A 19,239-nucleotide genomic window follows, 5' to 3' on the forward strand; every position below is an offset into this window, starting at 1 on the left:
TCGGGATTTCTAGCCTTCACGACCACGTCATCCACGTACGCCTCTACGTTGCATTGTAGTTGTTTGTTAAAGCACTCCTGGATTGCCTGTTGATAGGTAGCGCCTGTGTTCTTCAACCCGAAGGACATTGTTGTGTAACAGAAAGCTCCGTATGGGGTGATGAACGCGGTTTTGATTTGGTCTTCTTCCTTGAGAGCTATCTGGTGATACCCCGAGTAGCAATTGAGGAAGCAGAGTAGGGCGCATCCAGCTATCGAGTCGATGACTTGATCAATCCTAGGGAGCCCGAAGGGATCCATTGGACAGTGCTTGTTAAGGTCCATGAAGTCGACACACATCCTCCACTCGTTGTTGTTTTTCTTTCGCACCAGGATGGAGTTGGCCAGCCACTCTGGATGATAGACTTCCTTTATGAAGTCCGCCGTGAGTAGTTTGGCCACCTCCTTTTTGATTGCTTCTCTTCTGTCTTGGGTGAATCGACGTAGTCGTTGTCTTTTTGGTGTAGCTTTTGGATCCACATTCAGTGAGTGCTCGATCAACTCTCTGGGCACCCCAACATATCTGATGGCTTCCATGTGAAGATGTTTCGGTTGGCGTGGAGGAAGTTGATGAGCGCATTTTCCTATTTAGGATCTAGCCCTGAGCTAATTAGGGCTGTCTTGGAGCTATCACCAGTCTCAAGGTCAATGGCTTTGATGTCCACTTCACTTGCTGGCTTGACCTTGGTTGCCTCGACTTCTTTTCTAGGATCTCGAGTTCTGATTGGGATAGTTTCTTGGAAGCGGCAAAAACTTGCATCATCGAATTTGGAACTTGAGTAGTCGCTGCTAGCTCCAAGGCTTCCGTGTCGCAGTCGTATGATCTCTTCAAGTCTCCGAGCAGGGAGAGTACTCCCTTGGGTCCCAACATCTTGAGTACTAGGTACATGTAGTGCGGTATGGCCATGAATTTGGCCAATGCAGGCCTTCCAAGGATGGTGTGATATGATGTTTTGAAGTCCACCACCTCAAACCGGATGTACTCTATCTGGTAGTGTTCTTTGGTCCCGAAGGTAACTAGCAAAACCACCTACCCAAGGGGTACAGCCGTGTTGCCTAGGACAATCCCGTAGAATGGAGGGTTCATCGGGGTGAGCATGTCAGTAATGTCAAGGCCCATCTTCCTCAATGTCTTGGCGAAGAGTACATTGAGACTGCTACTGCCATCAATGAGTACTTTGGTGAGTCTGGAGCCAATGACTACTAGGTCTAGGATGAGAGGATACCATCCTAGGTCTGAGAAACTAGTCCACTGGTCCTTCCTGGAGAAGGTGATTGGCACCTCAGACCACTTGAGGAACGTAGGTGTTGCAAGTTCAATGGACATGATCTCTCGGAGGGCTAGCTTCTAAGACCGCTTAGTAGCAGTACCTGGTGTGCCACCAAAAATGACATTGATGGTGTTGGAAGGGTTCTGGAATTTGCTGTTGTCACCAACATCTTCATCTTCTTTGGCCTTGCCCTTGTCCTTGTTTCCAGAAGGTTCTGGCAGGTCTTTCATGAATCTACATAGACTATAGCAATCCATCATAGAGTGCTTATGGTATGGGTGCCATGGGCACTGCTTCTTCAGGAGCTCGCTAAACGGAGTCCTTTCTTGATTCCTACCGCCTTTCTTGGATGACTGTGACATTGCCACGACAGTATTGTCTGGCATCCTCTTGGAATTCTGACCTCTCGAGTAGTTATTTCGGTTGTAATTGTTGGGGCGATCGTTATGATTCTTGTCGTTGCGCTAGCCATTACTCGGTTGTTGTTGTTCTGACCCTTATTACGACTAGACTCAAACCTCTCGTTCTCCTTGTCTTCTTCATCTGCCCATGCATGTATCATGATCTTAAGAGATTTGATATCTTTGAGGTGTCTCCTGCCAAAATCCTAGAACATCCGGCAGTCATAGAGACCATTCTAGAAGCAATCTATGTCGTCACGCTCTGTGATGTCCACGATTGTGGCCTTCTTGTCAAAAAATGGCGTAGGTAACTGCGCAGGGTCTCACCTTGTTGTTGTTTGACTTGATACAAGTTGATCCTATTCCTAGGACACTGCATTGCTCTTGTGAAGTTGGTGGTGAACACCACCTTGAGATCCATCCACGTGTCGATGGATTTCTTGTATAATCACTGAAGCCATGTGAGTGGCGCCACCACGATGCAGATGGGGAAGTAGATGACCTTGGTGTTGTTGTTCCCTCCTACTGCCTATACTGACAAGGAGTAGCTACGCAGCCACTGGACTAGGTCCTGCTTGCCATAGTACTTGGTGATGCCTAGAGGTTTGAATTTCTTGGGTAGAACTGTCCTCCTTACTCATCTTGAGAAGGCGGGAAACCCGTCGGAATCGTCTCCTGGGTACTTGACTTCCTGCTCACGCTCGAGGCGGCGTCCGTCAATAATTGTACGGGCATCACGGCTGGCATTAATCTTGTCACGGAGGTCATGTACTGGCGTTCAGGCTCTGGGTTGGTCCCACGGTGGCCACGTCCTCCCAAGGGTCCTGCCCGACTACCCTCTGCTCCGAACTTGACATGATGACCTCCGTGGAGCCATCTTCTTCGTAGATGGGCGACAGAGGAGTTCCCTCCTGGTACGGGAGGGTATCAAGGTAAGCAATAAGGCACGAGTCGTCGTTCTTGGCGAGAGCAGGTGGCTTCATGTTAGGCTAGTAGACGAATCTGCTTTGTGGAGTTGATGTGATTACCAGGCCCTGCGGACCTGATAAAGGGGTCTCCTCGCCTAGGTCCGAGTACTAGTCGGAGTCATCGATCATATCCGTCTTGGATTGTGATCTGGATAGGGTAGCTTGGTAAACATCACCTGTGTTTCGGAGTCTGAACGGGAATCGACTTGAGTCGTAATCCGATTCGCACAATGGCTTAAGTGTCGGCTCGTGAAAACCAGCCCGACAAGCGGGAGAAGTTGAGTTGTACTTGGACTCGTGCCCCCAGCCTCTAACTAAGTTAGAAATTGAAATTTTACCGAATTTCTCGACGAGATCCTCCAGAGCTTGACGCTTGAGCTTCATGGGGTGCTGCTTCTTATCCGGGGCCGGCGCAATGTGGTGGTGAAAGTTTCCAGCGCCGTCTGTGACGCAAACCCAGGAGCCGAATATGAACGTCGTGCCCGCTATGAATGCGACGGTTGTCTTGATGATGACTTGGGCCATCAAGTTCGCCAGTGGATTCTCAGCGAGAGGCCCTACCTAGTGCACCAGCTGTCGGTGTTTAGAAGCGGCAACCTACTGAGGGGGGTGCCTGAGGTAGTGTTTAGTGCATGGGGCTCGCCGAGACCAGGAACTCAAAGGTAAACTCGAACACACAATTTAGACAGGTTCGAGTTGCTAGATGGCATAATACCCTACATCCCGTGTGTTGGTTGGATTGAATTGCTTTGGAGGGGGTCCATGCCTCGTCTTATATTGCCTGGGGCAGGGTTATAGGTCGGTTGTTTACAAGAATACTAGTTGGATTCGACTAGATGAGTCCTCTAATTACAACGAGTAGTTTCCTAATTCTCAACTAGTTCCTATCCTCCATGTAGACTACACCATCCTACACCATAGCCTCCATGTCTGACATGTCTTAGTGTCCAGCCCTGTATCTAGGACTGTATAAACCTTCTGGTGGGCCCATAGATGTATATACGACAAAGTAGGACATCTCTAGTCGTATCCGATTAGTATTCTTGTAACCAATCGACCTGTAACCCTGCCCCCGTGTATATAAGGTGATGTAGGGACCCCCTCCAAACCAATCCAATACAACCAACACAAAGGACAGAGGGTATTACGCTATTCAGCGGACCGAACCTGTCTAAATCGTGTGTCTGCGTTTACCTTTGAGTTCCTGATCTCGACGAGCCCCACCAACCAAAACACTACCTCGGGCACCCCCCTCGGTAGGTTGCCGGGTCTAAACACCGACACCCTAGAAGGTGTGAGTTTAGTAATAAAATCAACCAACTAAAGAGTTAGAACCCATTAAGGGCAAGACAAGGATGTAAGGCGGCAGCCTCGCTAGAGGATCCTATCCCAAAAACTTACTTCGGTCGTATAAGGACCGGTTCACAGGAAGGACTTTCTAGTGAAACGTGCAACCATACATGCCAAAAAGGTACCGCCTTCGGGAGTGCCGGTTTATGTGAGGTCTTGATTCACAACCCACCGGCTCAACCTAGTAAACCATCCCAAGGGGCCACGGTGTGCAACAAGTAGACTGGAGCAGGACCTTCGCATAGTCCTAGGTCCGGTCAGCAGTGGCATTGTATGCCACGTAATGATGCATCTGTTTCCCGAGATAGTGTCCATTTATGGATGTAGTATGACCCCTGTTTAGACCCCAGCTGTATCTGTGGATGGAACTAGGGAACGTTGTCTAGAGATAGATGCCGATGGGTACGAGTCTCGTAGGTTAGTACCGCCTTTAGCGGAGGTGTGGGCTGATCGAACGTATAGGTAAAACCGCCGATGCCAGGTGGTGTCCGTCTGCCGCTGCTAGGCTGCTACCGGTGTCATGCATGCTTTGCCCTGCTGCCCCTGAGTGCTTGTTGCTGCCATGTGGCCATGGGAAAGAAGTAATTTCTTGAATAAAGAAGTCATCCATTGTTCATGAACTTAAGTGAAGGGCATCGTCACCGGAAATCATCCCTGAAAACTTTCAAAAAAAAAAAAGAAATCATCCGAGTAATTATCAATCTTACAGAAGAAGGCGTAAAATGCATAATTTAGTATATCAATTGCAGACTTAATTAGTAAAGGATGCAATATGTAAAATACAATTAATTAGTAAAAAAATTGATAATTGAAACACCACATACCACTTGCACTAACTAGTTCTACACGTACTCTGAACAGGTTGGCTCTTGGGTTGTAAAATAGGCGCAGCAGCAGCAGAATAAAATGTTTTCAATGTCTTGGTCCTCTTCGTTGTCAAAGTCTACGAAATTCTGCAAGTAACACAGCACGAAACGACTGGATGTTCAACTCAGTTGACCCCTCGATCCAGAAATGCAGAGACACTTTTTCATCAGAATTCGGTTTGGTTCTGCACAAAGCACGCCCTAACCTTCTGCAAGCAATGGAATCCTGGCTGAATGCTTTGTAATCAGATCCGCTTCCTTGATTTTCTTTTTCTCTGGTTTTTCTCTGGTTTGTTCTTCCTTTTTTGGCTTGTTTGTAACTCTGTTCTTATCTCATAATATATAATCAGTAGGGGGTTTTCAAACCCCTCCTGTTCATTCAAAAAATTGGGGATTTGATAGGGGAATTCAGCCCTTGTTTAGTTCGCGAAAAGTTAGAAATTTGGCTACTGTAGTACTTTCGTTTTTATTTGGTAATTAGTGTTCAATCATGGACTAATTAGGCTTAAAACGTTCGTCTCGCAATTTCCAACCAAACTGTACAATTAGTTTTTTTTCGTCTACATTTAATGCTCCATACACGTATCGCAAGATTCGATGTAATGGATACTGTAGCACTTTTTGGAAAAACTTTTCGCGAACTAAACAAGGGCTCAGAAGGAACAAAGAAAACAACTAAAGAAGTGAAACATAACAACAGCCGCAGCTCGCCTGCTTCAACTTGCCCGTGTCTCGCTCGACTTGCATTGGGGCCATCGTGTTTCTCTGGACAAGCAGATGAGGCGGAATTCAATGCCCTTGTTAGGTGTAACGTGACATCGTTACAGTCAGCATGGGCCACGGATGACAGGGTTCCACAGCGACCTCTTCTACTTGCTCTCTCTCGGCTATTATTGCCTCCCCCTGCATCCCATCGGGCTCTCCATCCTGTTGCAAGGCAGCAGCAAAGGCAGAAAGCAGCGAGCAAGTTGCCGCAGCAAACATAAAGCGAGCTGACGGATCCAGCGACCAGGCTCCATAGGGAACCAGGAGCACTCAGTGAGTCCTAATGTCCTATAGCTTGCTCTCTCTCGATCTTTATAGATATGAATTACGATAGGCATGCCACTGATAACCGTGTAAATGCAGATAGCAATCTCACTCCCATGGAGGTTGTGACGGGAGCACTGCCAAGCGTCATCACAAAGCTCGCTGATCTGGCCGCCGGCGAGTACAATCTGCAGAAGGGGCTGAAGGGGGAGATCAAATTCCTCCAAAAAGAGCTGGAGAGCATGAAGGGTGCCCTAGAGGACATCTCCAAGACTCCGCCAGACCAGCTTCCCAATGGGGAGAAGATTTGGGCTGGGAATGTGAGAGAGCTTTCCTATGACATAGAGGACAGTATTGACATGTTCATGGTACAATCCAAGGGTAGAAAGCTAGCTAATCAGCATGGTCTCAAGAAAGCAATTGACAGCAGCCTCGATCTTTTGATGCAGCCCAAGATTCGCCGTAAAATTGCAACTGAAATCAGGGAGATCAAGAGCCGCGTCATAGAGGTGCACGAGCGGCGCCGCAATTATAAGGTCAAAATTGGTGTTGATAAGCCTGTCACAGCGGCTTCGGATCCTCGTTTATCCACTCCGTACCTGGAGGTGAAAGATCTTGTTGGTCTTGATGGGGCAAGAGATGAGATAATCAAGATTATGACAGAAAGGGAAGCAGTACCCATGCAGCAAGGCAAGATTGTTTCAATTGTTGGATTTGGAGGACTGGGCAAGACAACTCTTGCTAAAGCAGTTTATGAAAAGATTAGAGCAGGATTCGATTGTTCTGCTTTTGTTTCAGTGTCTGAAAATCCTGATTCGAAGAAATTACTAAAGGGATTGCTCTATGACCTTGGCAAGAGCATCAATGAAGAAACGTTGAATGAGATGCGGCTTATCAACATTCTCAAAGAATTCCTTCAAGATAAAAGGTATAAAAGCACTCCTTTCATCAATTTGTACATATACACGAAGTTGTTTTCTTTTCACTGATAATATATGCCCTCCGTTTCATCATGGTAATAAGTATACATAAGGTTGATGATAAATTAATGTCCTTGTTTTTTTTTAAAAAAAATACAACCATTCAAGCTTTATCACGTAATATAGAAAAATATTTTCATAAAGGACTTAAAGGCGACTCCTGACTTTAAAGGACTTGCAGCTCTAATTTAGTTGTTCTTTTAATACTCTAGCTATTGTAAGTTAACAACAAGTCAGCTCAACATACACAGTGTGTGTAAGCATAATACCCTATGTAGCCTAATTTGTTAATAGGATGGCTTTTAATTTTGTGTTGCCATACAAACAGATATATCATTGTTCTTGATGACATATGGGATATTTCAGTTTGGAAATTGATGAGAGGTGCGCTGCCTGATAATGATGCTGGATACAGAATTATCACAACTACCCGCAATTTCAATGTCGGTCAACAAGTTGGTGGTACTTATAGGCTGAAACCTCTTTGCCTTCATGACTCGAAAATTTTATTGTATAGAAGAATATTTGCCAATGAAGACAAAGATGAATGTCCTGATGAGCAGTTGGCAGAAGTCTCTGATAAAATACTAAAGAAATGTGCTGGTGTACCCTTAGCTATCATTACGATAGCTAGTTTATTGGCTAGGAAAGGAGGAAATATAATAGAGTGGTACAAGGTATACAAGTCTATGGGTACTGGATTGGAAAATGATCCAGATGTGAGTAATATGAGAGAGATTTTGTCACTTAGCTATTATGATATGCCATCCCATCTAAGGACATGTTTATTATATTCAAGTCTGTTTCCAGAAGATTATATAATTAACAAAGTTTGTTTGATAAACATGTGGATAGCCGAAGGTTTTATTCAATGTGGAAAACAAGGCCAAAGCCTATTTGATATTGGAGAGAGTTACTTCAATGATCTCATCAATAGAAGTATGATCCAACCCATGCATGACTGGTACTCTGGCGTGGTAGAAGGATGCAGAGTACATGATATGGTACTCGATCTTATCTGTTCCATCTCAAATGAAGAAAACTTTGTTACAATACTAAATGATATGGAAAACACATCATCAAATACAATCCGGAGGTTGTCCCTTCAAAGTGCCAAGGAAGATCATTCTGTGACTTGGACTACAAAGAGCTTGCAACAAGCGAGGTCAGTTTTTGTATTTCCATCTGCTCTTGATTTAATGCCGGCCCTTGAGAGTTTCCGAGTTACACGTGTCCTGAATCTACATGGTTGTAATCTTTCACAAAGCTACAGCCTTAAGCATCTTGGGAATTTATTTCACTTGAGGTACCTGGGACTACGTGGCACAAGTATTGCTCAACTCCCCGAGAAAATAGGAAACCTCTCATTTCTACAAACTTTGGACGTAAAGCGTAACCAAATTTCTAGCTTGCCACCGACTGTTGTTCAGCTAAGAAACTTGATGTTCCTATACACTGACTGGTCTACAAGACTGCCAAGCAGGATTGGAAACATGGCATGCCTTGAATATCTGGTATTACGCATTGATGACTCCACCATGGATTCTATAGAAGAGATGGGCCAGCTATTGGAACTGAGGGTGCTGCGTATTGTCTTCAACAAATGGAACAACAAGTTGGTTGAGTACCTAAGCAAGCTGCAAAAGATCAAGAATCTGTATATAGAAGTCATCGATGGTCGACGCAGCATAGGTGGATTGGATGCCTGGGTTGCCCCTCAACATCTTTGTAGATTGAATACTGTACGGAGCTGCTGGTTCTCAACACTTCCAGCTTGGATGAATAGATCAGTCCTTCCGAACCTCTCCTTTCTATGGATCGCCGTGAGGGAGCTGCAGCTAAAGGATCTCGAGATCCTCGGGAGGTTGCCAGCTCTTCGCTCTCTAGAACTGGAGGTGGACCATGTGAACCTTGGAATACATGGGAGATTCGATGTTGGTGCTGGCTTGTTCCCGTGCCTTGTACACTGCAAGTTTTGGGGATTTGTAGAGCCTGTCGTATTTCGGCAAGGAGCTATGCCGAGGCTCAGAGAGCTTTATCTCGAGCTGTTCTGTATGTGGGAAGCAAAAGAAACGACCAGCAGCGATGGCGGTCTCGACGTGGGCATAAGGAACCTACCATTGCTGCAGGATGTGTTCATCGAGTTGCGATCTGAAGTGGCCAGCACTGAGGAGGTGGAACAAGTAAAGGCTACACTGAGGCGTGTAGCTGAATTTCATCCCAATCATCCCCGCCTTACTATACTCTGATGAAGTCGATAAGCAGGTGAAGATGCAGACTACATCCAGTGCTCAATTGCCACATGCAGCTGAACTACATCTTGGTGAACCTTGACACTAAAAGGTGAGGCTGCTGTGGCATCAGTTGTTTTATCATCCTTCTTGTTTCCCCCTTCCCCATGTTTCCCTGAAATTCTTTGTTTCTGTCTCAGATTCAGATTGACAATGGACATGAGAAATTTTTTTTCGTTATCGCCAATCGCCAACATTGCAAGAATTATGATGCTCGCCGATAGACACTTCAAGCAAAACTGACCCTGGTTGATGAATTCTGCACAGACAGACGAATCTAGGTGTGCATTTTCTCAGTATGTTTTTTTTTCGCTTTTGACAATCCAAATGTCATGGGTCAGGAAATATGGGTTGAGAAAAATGTTCAGCTTTGTGATTGTAGCACTAGGACAACACTCTGGCCCCACCTCCCACTTTAAAAGTACTACTCACTCTGTCCCAAATAATAGGTCGTTTGGTTTTGTTAGATTCATAGACTTTGTTATGCACTTAGATATATCCTATGTCTAGATGCATAATAATATCCATGCATCTACAAAAGCCAAAGCGACATATAATTTGAGATGGAGGGAGTATGACTACAAAGTGCATAACAGTTAAATGATCCCAATAATTAAGTCAACAATATATGTACGCAAATACCATATAGAACAGGTGTTTGAAAGACATGAACATTTTGGCAGAATATAGACATAGAAAGCTATACTAATGAACATGTAAAATGTCTAGTATACCCTTATCTAGTTATCTTTTCTTTCTTTTTTACTTTTTTCATCCCTTCTTCCTATTTATTTTCCTTCCTCTTTATTTTCTTTCTTTCCTCTCATTTTTCTCCCGCGCTCTCTTCTCCACGGACTACCCCACAGCCCTTGCCTGCCGCCGGCCGCCTCCTCCCCACAGCCCGCGCCTTGCGCCCGCCGCCGGCCACCTCCTCCCCGCGGCCCGCACGCCCCTACGGTCGGCCACCTCCTCCCCGTGGCCAGTCCCTGCCCGCGGCCGCCGCCACGCCCCTGCGGCCGGCCACCACCTCCCCGCGGGTCGCGCCCCTACAGCCGCCACCGGCCACCTCCTCCGCGGCCACGCAAGCCGCCGCTCCTGCGACCGCCATCAGCCACCTTCTCCCCGGGGGCCGCGCCTCTACGGCCATCCCGACGGACCCCACCTGGGGACAGGGCTTGCAAAGGGCATGGAGGAGCCGCGGGGAGCCGGTTTTTTTGCTCCCGCTGCACCTCAGGGCTCCTCCCTGCGGGAAATCCGGAGCTTCGGTTGCCATTTGGGAGGGCTTCACCTGAAGCCGCTCGAGAAGCCGCCAAGGAAGCCCTCCCAAAGGAGGCCTATGATTGCACATGTACATATTGTTTGTTGAAACGTCTAAATCAGACTATCTTATAAAACATAAAATTTGATAAGATTAGATGCTCGAATGGGGTTAAGAAAAGCAAAGCATCTTTCGTCTCATGGGGCTCTTCGAGTCAGTCCTGTTCAAAGTCAACGGCAGACAGCGAGGAGCAACCTCGAATCCGGCGAGTAGCGGGCGTTGGCACTCCGTCGCAGCATCAACTCGATCCGGCGACAAGCGGCGGGCGGCCTGATCAGGCGAAGAGCAGCGGCGTGATTGGAGAGCAGGCGCGACCGGTGAGTCCTAGACTCCTCGCTTGTTCTCTCCCATCCTTTGCGGTCGTCTGAACTCTCAAGAGCAGCTAGGAAAGTTTCTTACTCCTTCGCTCTCCCAGGAACAGACCCGTGGAGGTAGTGACGGGGGCACTGCCGAGCCTCCTCCCTAAGCTCGGCAAAAAGTTGCAGCAAGAGGCTCAGGAGCGCAACGTGCGTGCACCCACGTTTGTCCCATCGGAGATGCAAATAACTTTCTATTTTCCCGTACTAGTGCCCCGGCACCGGTAGCGGTATCCGAGGTGCGTGGATCCATGTCCGCCATTTCTTTTTTCCCCATCCCAAGACTAATGCTGCAATGCCTGGGTTCTTCCCTAAAGCTACCTTGCACCACCATTCAACTCCACACGCCACTGCTACTAACTGCTCCTCAAACACACACACACACACACACACACACACACACACACACACAGCTTCCTCCTTGTGCCCAGAGGCAGAACCATGGAGATCGTGGCGGGGGCACTGCCGAGCCTCCTCCCCAAGCTTGCTGAGCTGCTTGCTGGCGAGTACAATCTTCAAAAGGAGGTGAAGGGGGGGATCATCTTCCTGCAAGCCGAGCTTGAGAGCATGCAAGGTGCCCTAGAGAAGATCGCCAAGACACCAGCAGACAAGCTTGATGACCAAGACAAGGTATGGGCTAGGAAAGTGAAGGAGATGTCCTATGACATAGAGGACACCATTGACGCATATATGGTGCGATGCAAGGGGAGGGAGCCGGTCGAACAACATGGCTTCAATAAAGCCATTGATAAGACACTCAAATGGTTCTGGCAGCCTAAGATTCGTCGTAAGATTGCTACAGAAATCAGAGAGATCAAGAGCCGTGTCATAGAGGAGCACGAGCGGCGCCGCAGGTACGAGGTCAGCCTTGCTGTTGATAAACCTGTTACTGTGGATCCTCGCTTATTCGCTCAGTACACGGAGGTGAAAGAGCTTGTTGGCATTGATGAGGCAAGGGATGAGTTAATCAGCAAGATTATGATAGAAGAGAATGAAGTTCCCTTGAAGCAAGGCAGGATATTTTCAATTGTTGGATTTGGAGGCCTGGGAAAGACAACTCTGGCCAATGCAGTGTATAAAAAGATTAGAGTACAATTTGATTGCTATGCTTTTGTTTCTGTTTCTCAAACTCCTGACCTGAAGAAACTGTACAACGGCTTGCTATATGATCTTGGCAAGAGCATCAATGAAGAAACATTGGGTGAGAGGCGGCTTATAGAAGTACTCAGAGAATTCCTTGAAGACAAAAGGTACGAAAACATTCCTTTCGCCAATTTATACATATGAACTTTTTTTGGACTGATAATTTATACCATCTGTTCACAATACTACAAGTCTACATAGAGTTAGTTAAATGTTCATACACGTGGCACCTATTAAATTACAAAATACAACCACTTAAGCTTTACCACAACATTATTAAGTGCAAATAATTTCCTTACTGGACCTCGTTTAATTTGTTTTGACAAAATTCTGAGTGGACTTATTTTATCCACAGACTTGCCAATCCAGCTGCTCCCGAGCTATTTTAGTTTAATCATTAAACCATTAGCAGTGGTCTAGTTTGCTTAATTTTCTTGTAGCTGGTATATGAACAACATTAGACCTTTCTTCAGTCCTTAAACCACTATTTTTGGCTAATAACATGGCATATGTGTAGGTATTTTGTTGTTGTTGATGACGTATGGGATATATCAGTTTGGAAAATGATTAGATGTGCTTTGCCTGATAATGATGTTGGATACACTATTATTACAACCACCCGTATTTCTCATGTTGCTGAACAAGCTGGGGGTGCTTACAACATGAAACCTCTTTCTTTGAATAACTCCCGAAAACTACTGTATAGAGGAATCAATGTTTAAAATCGCCGGCTAAAGCATTTAGCGGCAAGTTTCCCCAGCCGCTAGAAATGATATAGCCGGATATAGCGTCCGCTAATTCATTTAGCGGTTTTGTAAAATACATGTCACAAATCAGCGAAAAAAGCAGCGAGAAATACACCAGAACAGAGGACTACCGAGAGAAGAAGAGAACTTGCTTGCTTGTTGCTCCCATTGGTACAGAGTATCAAGTGCTCACGCTGAGGGACTACCTGTCGCACTTTGGCAGCCAAAACCAGCGGCTACGTGGCGAGCTCAGCAGCAACACATCGCCGCCGACAGCCCAGATTAGTGCCATGGCGAGATGGCCGCTGTGGCTGCAGTGGAGGGCCTGCACGTCGTCGCCGTGCCCGGGCGAGATGGCTGCACTGCTGCGGTGGTCACCGGGTCTAGTCTTCGTCTTCGTCTGAGGACGCCGCCACCGCCGCCGCCGCCCATGCTTTTTTTTCAGCAAACAAGTCGAAAGGGTGAGTGGAATCAGGCGCTTGCTAGGGTTAGGGTGGCATTTTGGGCCGCCACTGCCATTTTGGGCCACCGCCTGATGAGAAATATAGGAAGCCCACTTTGGTTTCGGCCCACCAGTCTGCCAAGAAATGCTTAGCGACGCTAAGTTGCCCCCTGTCTAGCGTTTTTAGCGCGCTAATCGCCGCTATTAGCGGTCACGGTCGTTTAGCGATAAAATGCAAGAGTCCTAGCGCCAGTCATGCCAATCCGCTAAATCCGGCTATAGCTTCCGCTATAGCCGGCTATTTTAAACATTGAGAGGAATATTTGGTAATGGGAACAAAGACAACAATGAAGCAGAAGAAAAATGTCATGAGGAGCTGGCCAAAGTATCTGACAGAATACTGAAGAAATGTGCTGGTGTGCCCTTAGCAATTATTACGATGGCTAGTTTGCTAGCTTGCAAAGCAAGAAATAAAATGGAGTGGTATGAGGTGTACAATTCTGTTGGCACTGGTCTGGAAAACAATCTAGATGTGGAGAATATGAGAAAGATTTTATCATTTAGCTATTATGAGCTACCATGCCATTTAAGGGTTTGCTTGTTATATTTGAGCATGTTTCCTGAAGATTATGAAATTGAGAAGGATCATTTGATAAGGATGTGGATAGGTGAAGGTTTTATCCAATGTGAAAAAGCAGGGAAGAGCCTATTCGAACTCGGAGAGAGTTATTTCAATGAGCTTATAAACAGAAGCATGATCCAACCAATACATAATAGTTCAGATGATATGATATCAAGCTGTCGTGTACATGATATGGTGCTTGATCTTATTCGCTCCTTGTCAAGTGAAGAAAACTTTGTTACTCTACTAAGTGATATGGGAGGCACATCTCCGTCAAATACGATTCGGAGGTTGTCCCTTCAGAATGGCCAGGATGTTAAGATCGATATGTGTACCTCTGTGACCGTAGGATCGGGTAAGCTCCTTCTCGCCTTCACTGTTGCTGCACAGCAGCAGCGTAGACGCCATTGTAGGGGCAGCTCCGGCTCGGTGGCGAGACGGCGGTCCGGTGTAGGCCTGCAGGGGAACGACGGAGGTTGTTGGGGGCACATCCCGTCGCTGACAGCAGCTCTTTAGATCGGTTTAGGGTTTCTCTATAGGTGGGTGGCGGCTCCATTGAACCTCGTTCCCCGAGCCCTCACCCCCACCTTCCTTTTATGTGTGCTGTGCGACAGGGGCCCACCAACCGGATTAGGGTTGGGCTCCCCCGATCAGGGAGCAGAGATAAGGGCCCAATAGGCCGTTGGGCCTATTGGTGGAGATCAACTAACATTCTCCCCCTTGATCTCATTCCATCTTTCACTTTCATATCATTTGCTTTTGTTCATTCCATTACAGATTAGCTCATAGAGCATGTCTCATCGTCACGGTCCATTGCCGATAGACTTAACAGCTACAACTCACTACTCTGTTCTGAAATATATACTTATCTTTGGGCCTTCTTTTGTCCAGAAATATTTTAGGCTTTCCCTTAAACCCAAGCTAGCTACATGTTCTCTGAACACCATGTCCTCTGAACATGTTGGGTGGTAAGCCTTTTGTAAGCGGATCCGCGAGCATCCTTTCTATTCTTATATGCTCAAGACTTATGACTTGATCCCGGACTTTATCTTTCACAACATAATACTCTATGTCAATGTGTTTGGCAGCACCACTTTGACTTATGTCGTGAGCATCCTGTACTGCCATATTATAATCGCAGTATTACTTTAGTGGTCTATAGATGTCGTCAACCACCTTCAAACCGGGTATGAACTTCGTTAGTTAGTTCACCTGCCCGTTGCCTCATAACACGCTACAAACTGTCATACATTGTGGACGATGTAGTGACAGTTTGCTTTGAGCTTTTCCATGAAATAGCTCCCCTTTGCGAGATGATAGAAAATCCACGTCTGGATATGCATTCACTCTCGCATAATCAGAATCTGAATATCCCACCATGTGGAGTGAATCAGATCTTCTATATATCATCATGAGGCCTTTCGTTCCTTGCAAATAATGCAAGACTTTCTTTACTAATTTCAGTGTTCTATTCCAGAATTGCTCTGGAATCTGCCAAGTAAAACCCGGTAACAAATGCCAAGTCAGGGCGCGTACATACTTGAGCATGTTGCAAGCTTCCGACAGCTGAAGCATATGGAACCACTTTCACTTTATCGATTGAGCTCATATTGGTTCCTGGGGCATTTAAAATCCCCATATCTGTCGCCCTTGACTATAGGAGCAGGTGAGGGACTACATTTGTGTATACTGAATTTCTTTAAAATCTTTTCTATGTATGCCTTTTGTGACAGTCCTTATACCCTTTTTCTTCTATCTTGGTGAATCTCGATCCCTAGAACGAACGAGGCTCGCCAAGATCTTTCATATCAAGTTTTGAGGACAAAACTTCTTTGTCTCCTGTAGTAGACTGACATCACTACTAGCAAGTAAGATATCATCCACATACAGGACAAGGAAGATAAACTTCCCATTCTTAAACTTTGCATAGACACAATTGTCCTCTACATTCTCTTTTAAAACACAAAATTCTTTATTGACTGATCAAACTTCAAGTACCACTGTCTTGAAGCTTGCTTTAATCCATAAATGGATTTCTTTAGGCGACATCCCATTCGTTCTTTTCCTTCCATGACAAAACCTTTCGGTTGTGCCATGTAAACATTTTCCTCCAAGTCTCCGTTGAGAAATGCCGTCTTTACATCCATCTGATGTAATTCTCAATCGTAATGTGCCACTAATGCCATTATGATTCTAAAGAAAACTTTACATGAGACTAGAGAAAAGGTCTCATTGTAATCAATCCTTTCTCTTTGCATATAGCCTTTTGCCATAAGTCGCGCTTTATATTTCTCTATATTCTCTTGAGAGCCAAGTTTTGTTCTATAGACCCATTTACAGCTTACTGTTTTGACTCCTTTAGAAATTATTTCCAAATCCCAAACTTTATTGACATTCATCGATTTCATTTCATCTTCCATGGCCTCAAGCCACTTTGATGAATGATCACTTCTCATGGCTTCTTCAAATGAGATGGGATCATCCTCCATTTGAAATTCTTTAGTGTTATACACTTCATAATCAGCAGAAATAGCTGATTTTCTAACTCTTTGAGACCTACTAGGGGCCTTCACATTTGGCACATCTTCTATTGAGGCTATTGTTGCTCCCCCTCATGTGTGGCAATAGGTTCTATAGAATCCTGAAGAACAGGTTCCTCATCGTCATTCATTGTTGCCACAGGTGGGATAACAATAGGTGCTGGCACCACAGAATCTAGCACTGTCGGTGCAGCGACAGCAGGTAGTGAGAAAATTGGCTTATGAATCATTGGAGTGGGCGCATACACCCGCTTCACTTCAAGGTCAATTTCTCGAGCTACCATGCTCCCCCTCATCAATTCATCCTCTAGGAAGACGGCGTGTCTCGTTTTCACTAACTTTGTATGTCTCTTTGGACAGTAGAAAACGAAAACCTTTTGACTTTTCTGTGTAGCCAATGAAATGGCAACTTACTGTTTTGGGATCTAACTTTCCAATGTTTGGGTTAACTACTTTAGCCTCAGCAGGGCTCCCCCACACACACGCAAGTGGTTTAGTGAGAGCACTCTTTCTGTCCACAACTCATACGGTGTTTTGGGCACCGACTTACTTGGTACTCTTTTGAGAGTATGACTGGGGTTTTTAACGCCTCCATCCACAGGCTCAACTGTAAGGTGGAGTAACTTATCATACTGCCCACCATATCCATCAGGGTACAATTGATTCTTTTAGTTACTCTATTCTACTGAGGTTCGCCCAGTGTAGAATACTGGGCTACTATGCCATTCTTTTAGGGTATGCTGACCGTAGTACTCCTCCACGGTCAGACCTGACTATCTTAATCTTTAATATCTTAAATTTATCCAATACATCTTTTCTTTCTTTGATTGGATAAATATAGCCATAATGGGAGTAATCATCTGTGAATGTTATGAACGAATCATAACCATCCACACTCTTTACAGGAAAACCGACCACAGATGTCAGTGTGGATAATCTGTAAAATTCATGTGCTTCGTTTGTCATCTTTCTTTACATACTTTCCTTTTATACATTATCTGCATTGTTCTTAATCTGAGAGCTCTAATGGAGGAAGAATGTCATTCTTAACTAGTCTTTCTATTCTCTCCCTCGAAATATGGCCTGAACGATAGTGCCATGATTTCGACGACGCATTGTGAGCTCTCTTATGCCACCATTATCAGAGTGACTATCTGTCATCAGCTGCTTTATCAGCTGGATAGCACATGTCTTTGAAGAGCCAGTGAACTGACTCTTTATTCTATCGAGGTACTCGGTGACCGTGTCACACTCTGAGATTGAGCCCACAATTGCAAGCTCAATCATGTTCTTTATCATAGCCAAACTTTTCTTGTTGGTAGTGATTCATTTCCTATGCCCAAGGAGTCATATGATATCTTTTGGGATTCAAAATCTCTCTCTTTAGTTGCCCAAGTGGCATCATTCTCTTTTGTCTCCCTCACCGGTGCCACAAACTCAGTGGAACACGGTGAGGTGACTACCCAGTCCACCTTAGACAAGATAAAAACCAGGTCAAAACTTTTCTTAACATAAAAATAACATTATTTGCATGCCTTGATTCCAACGTTGGTCAAAATCAAAACATACAACTATTCTTATACACTAATTCTACATCACCGTTGGGCAGAAATAGAATTAATGCATAAATTATTAACTTTCACAATTGTTCTTACACACTAATTCTACATCACCGTTGTGCAGAAATAGAATTAATGCATAAATCATTAACTTTTATAACTTTTCTTATACACTAATTCTACATCACCGTTGGGCAGAAGTAGAAATAATGCATAAATCATTAACATTATCAACTTTTCTTATACACTAATTCTACATCACCGTTGGGCAGAAGTAGAATCAATGCATAAATCATTAAAATTACGATATTGTTATTAACAACGTTGGTCAGAAAATAACAACATCATAATCATATCAAAACTCTTTTTCTCCAATTAAATACCACATTGGTTCAAAATAACTCGAGAATGAACAATTTCTTTAGCAGCGGAAAAACTTTCTTTTTCTCCAATTAAATATCACTTTGGTACAAATTACTTAGAGAATAAATAATTTCTTTGGCTGTGGAAAAACTCTCTTTTTCTTGAATTTTACCCACAGGGAAAATTGCTTTTTCTATTTTCTTTAATCCATTAATCATTTTCCAGGAAATAAACATTTACTGGAAAAACTTTCTTTTTCTCCAGTTAAATATCATGTCGGTTTAAAACACTGGAGAATGTACTTTTTCTTTAGCAGCGGAAAAAACTTTCAATCAATTTCTTGAATTTTACCCACAGGGAAAAATTATCTTTTCTATATTTTCTTTTGAGCCAATTTATTCATTTTCCAGGAAATAAATGCTTGCTGGAAAACGATTGCTGGAAAATGAAAAAACAAAAACTGAATCATTTCAATTCTGTTCACTCGACCCAGCCTTAAAGCGGCCCGGCCCACTCCAGCACGCGCACAGTCCCCACGCTCGCCCCCGCGCCTAGGCCGCAACCTGGGCCTGGGCTGGGAAAGTAGCCCGGCGCTCGCGCCCGCCTGGGCTGAGTTTGGCCCAATCGCGCTCCGCCGTCGGATCACATCCGACGGTCGCCCGGTCGTTTCGCTCGAATAAAAAGGCCGACGCCGCGCGCTCCGGGCAAAACCCTAGAGTCATTTCGCCTCCGCTTGCTTCTCTCTTACTCTCTCAGCCGCAGCGACTTGGCTCCCATCGCAGCGAGCAACGTCGGCGACCGAGCGAAGCAGCGAGCCATCGGGCATCCATGGCGCCGCCGTCGGCCCCCTCGCCGGCGTGCGTGCTCCCCAACGGGTGAGCACGCCGCCGTCGAGCGGCCTGGCCGCGGCGCTTCCTTGGCCGAGCCCGGCGAGCCAGCTCCCCCGGCTCGGCTTC

The 19,239-nt window shown here is 45.4% G+C and overlaps 3 protein-coding genes across 7 annotated transcripts; all 3 read left to right on the top strand.

Moving 5' to 3' along the window:
• The first annotated feature begins 5,805 nt into the window (after nt 1-5,805).
• LOC136533520 (disease resistance protein RGA5-like) lies at nt 5,806-12,628 on the top strand. Of its 5 annotated transcripts, none has more exons than XM_066526074.1 (6): nt 5,806-5,932; nt 6,023-6,851; nt 7,232-9,246; nt 9,335-9,475; nt 10,605-10,829; nt 10,928-11,300. In XM_066526074.1, the coding sequence occupies exons 2-3, from the start codon at nt 6,040-6,042 to the stop codon at nt 9,150-9,152; spliced, it is 2,733 nt and encodes a 910-aa protein (XP_066382171.1). In that variant the 5' UTR covers nt 5,806-5,932; nt 6,023-6,039; the 3' UTR covers nt 9,153-9,246; nt 9,335-9,475; nt 10,605-10,829; nt 10,928-11,300. The 5 variants fall into 5 exon arrangements, with proteins under 5 accessions (XP_066382171.1, XP_066382174.1, XP_066382172.1 ...); XM_066526077.1 differs by having other exon boundaries at nt 10,934-11,300; XM_066526075.1 differs by having other exon boundaries at nt 10,610-10,829.
• On the top strand, nt 11,310-12,733 carry LOC136533522 (disease resistance protein RGA5-like). The gene is made up of 2 exons (XM_066526079.1): nt 11,310-12,118; nt 12,529-12,733. Exons 1-2 carry the CDS (start codon nt 11,310-11,312, stop codon nt 12,731-12,733), a joined length of 1,014 nt encoding a protein of 337 aa, XP_066382176.1.
• Nucleotides 12,734-13,055: 322 nt separating this feature from the next.
• On the top strand, nt 13,056-14,337 carry LOC136533523 (disease resistance protein Pik-2-like). Its single transcript, XM_066526080.1, has 2 exons — nt 13,056-13,218; nt 13,517-14,337. The coding sequence occupies exons 1-2, from the start codon at nt 13,056-13,058 to the stop codon at nt 14,335-14,337; spliced, it is 984 nt and encodes a 327-aa protein (XP_066382177.1).
• Nucleotides 14,338-19,239: the final 4,902 nt, after the last annotated feature.

The sequence above is a fragment of the Miscanthus floridulus genome, unplaced genomic scaffold (genome assembly GCF_019320115.1).
Source record: "Miscanthus floridulus cultivar M001 unplaced genomic scaffold, ASM1932011v1 fs_908_1_2, whole genome shotgun sequence".
NCBI lineage: Eukaryota > Viridiplantae > Streptophyta > Magnoliopsida > Poales > Poaceae > Miscanthus > Miscanthus floridulus.

Excerpts from the sequence above, each read along its gene's own strand:
- LOC136533520 (XM_066526078.1), top strand. The coding sequence starts at position 6,040 with ATGGAGGTTGTGACGGGAGCACTGCCAAGCGTCATCACAAAGCTCGCT. Across the intron at positions 6,852-7,231 it reads GAATTCCTTCAAGATAAAAG|ATATATCATTGTTCTTGATG; the intron begins GTATAAAAGCAC and ends CCATACAAACAG.
- LOC136533522 (XM_066526079.1), top strand. The coding sequence starts at position 11,310 with ATGGAGATCGTGGCGGGGGCACTGCCGAGCCTCCTCCCCAAGCTTGCT. Across the intron at positions 12,119-12,528 it reads GAATTCCTTGAAGACAAAAG|GTATTTTGTTGTTGTTGATG; the intron begins GTACGAAAACAT and ends GCATATGTGTAG.
- LOC136533523 (XM_066526080.1), top strand. The coding sequence starts at position 13,056 with ATGGCCGCTGTGGCTGCAGTGGAGGGCCTGCACGTCGTCGCCGTGCCC. Across the intron at positions 13,219-13,516 it reads TCAGCAAACAAGTCGAAAGG|GAATATTTGGTAATGGGAAC; the intron begins GTGAGTGGAATC and ends AAACATTGAGAG.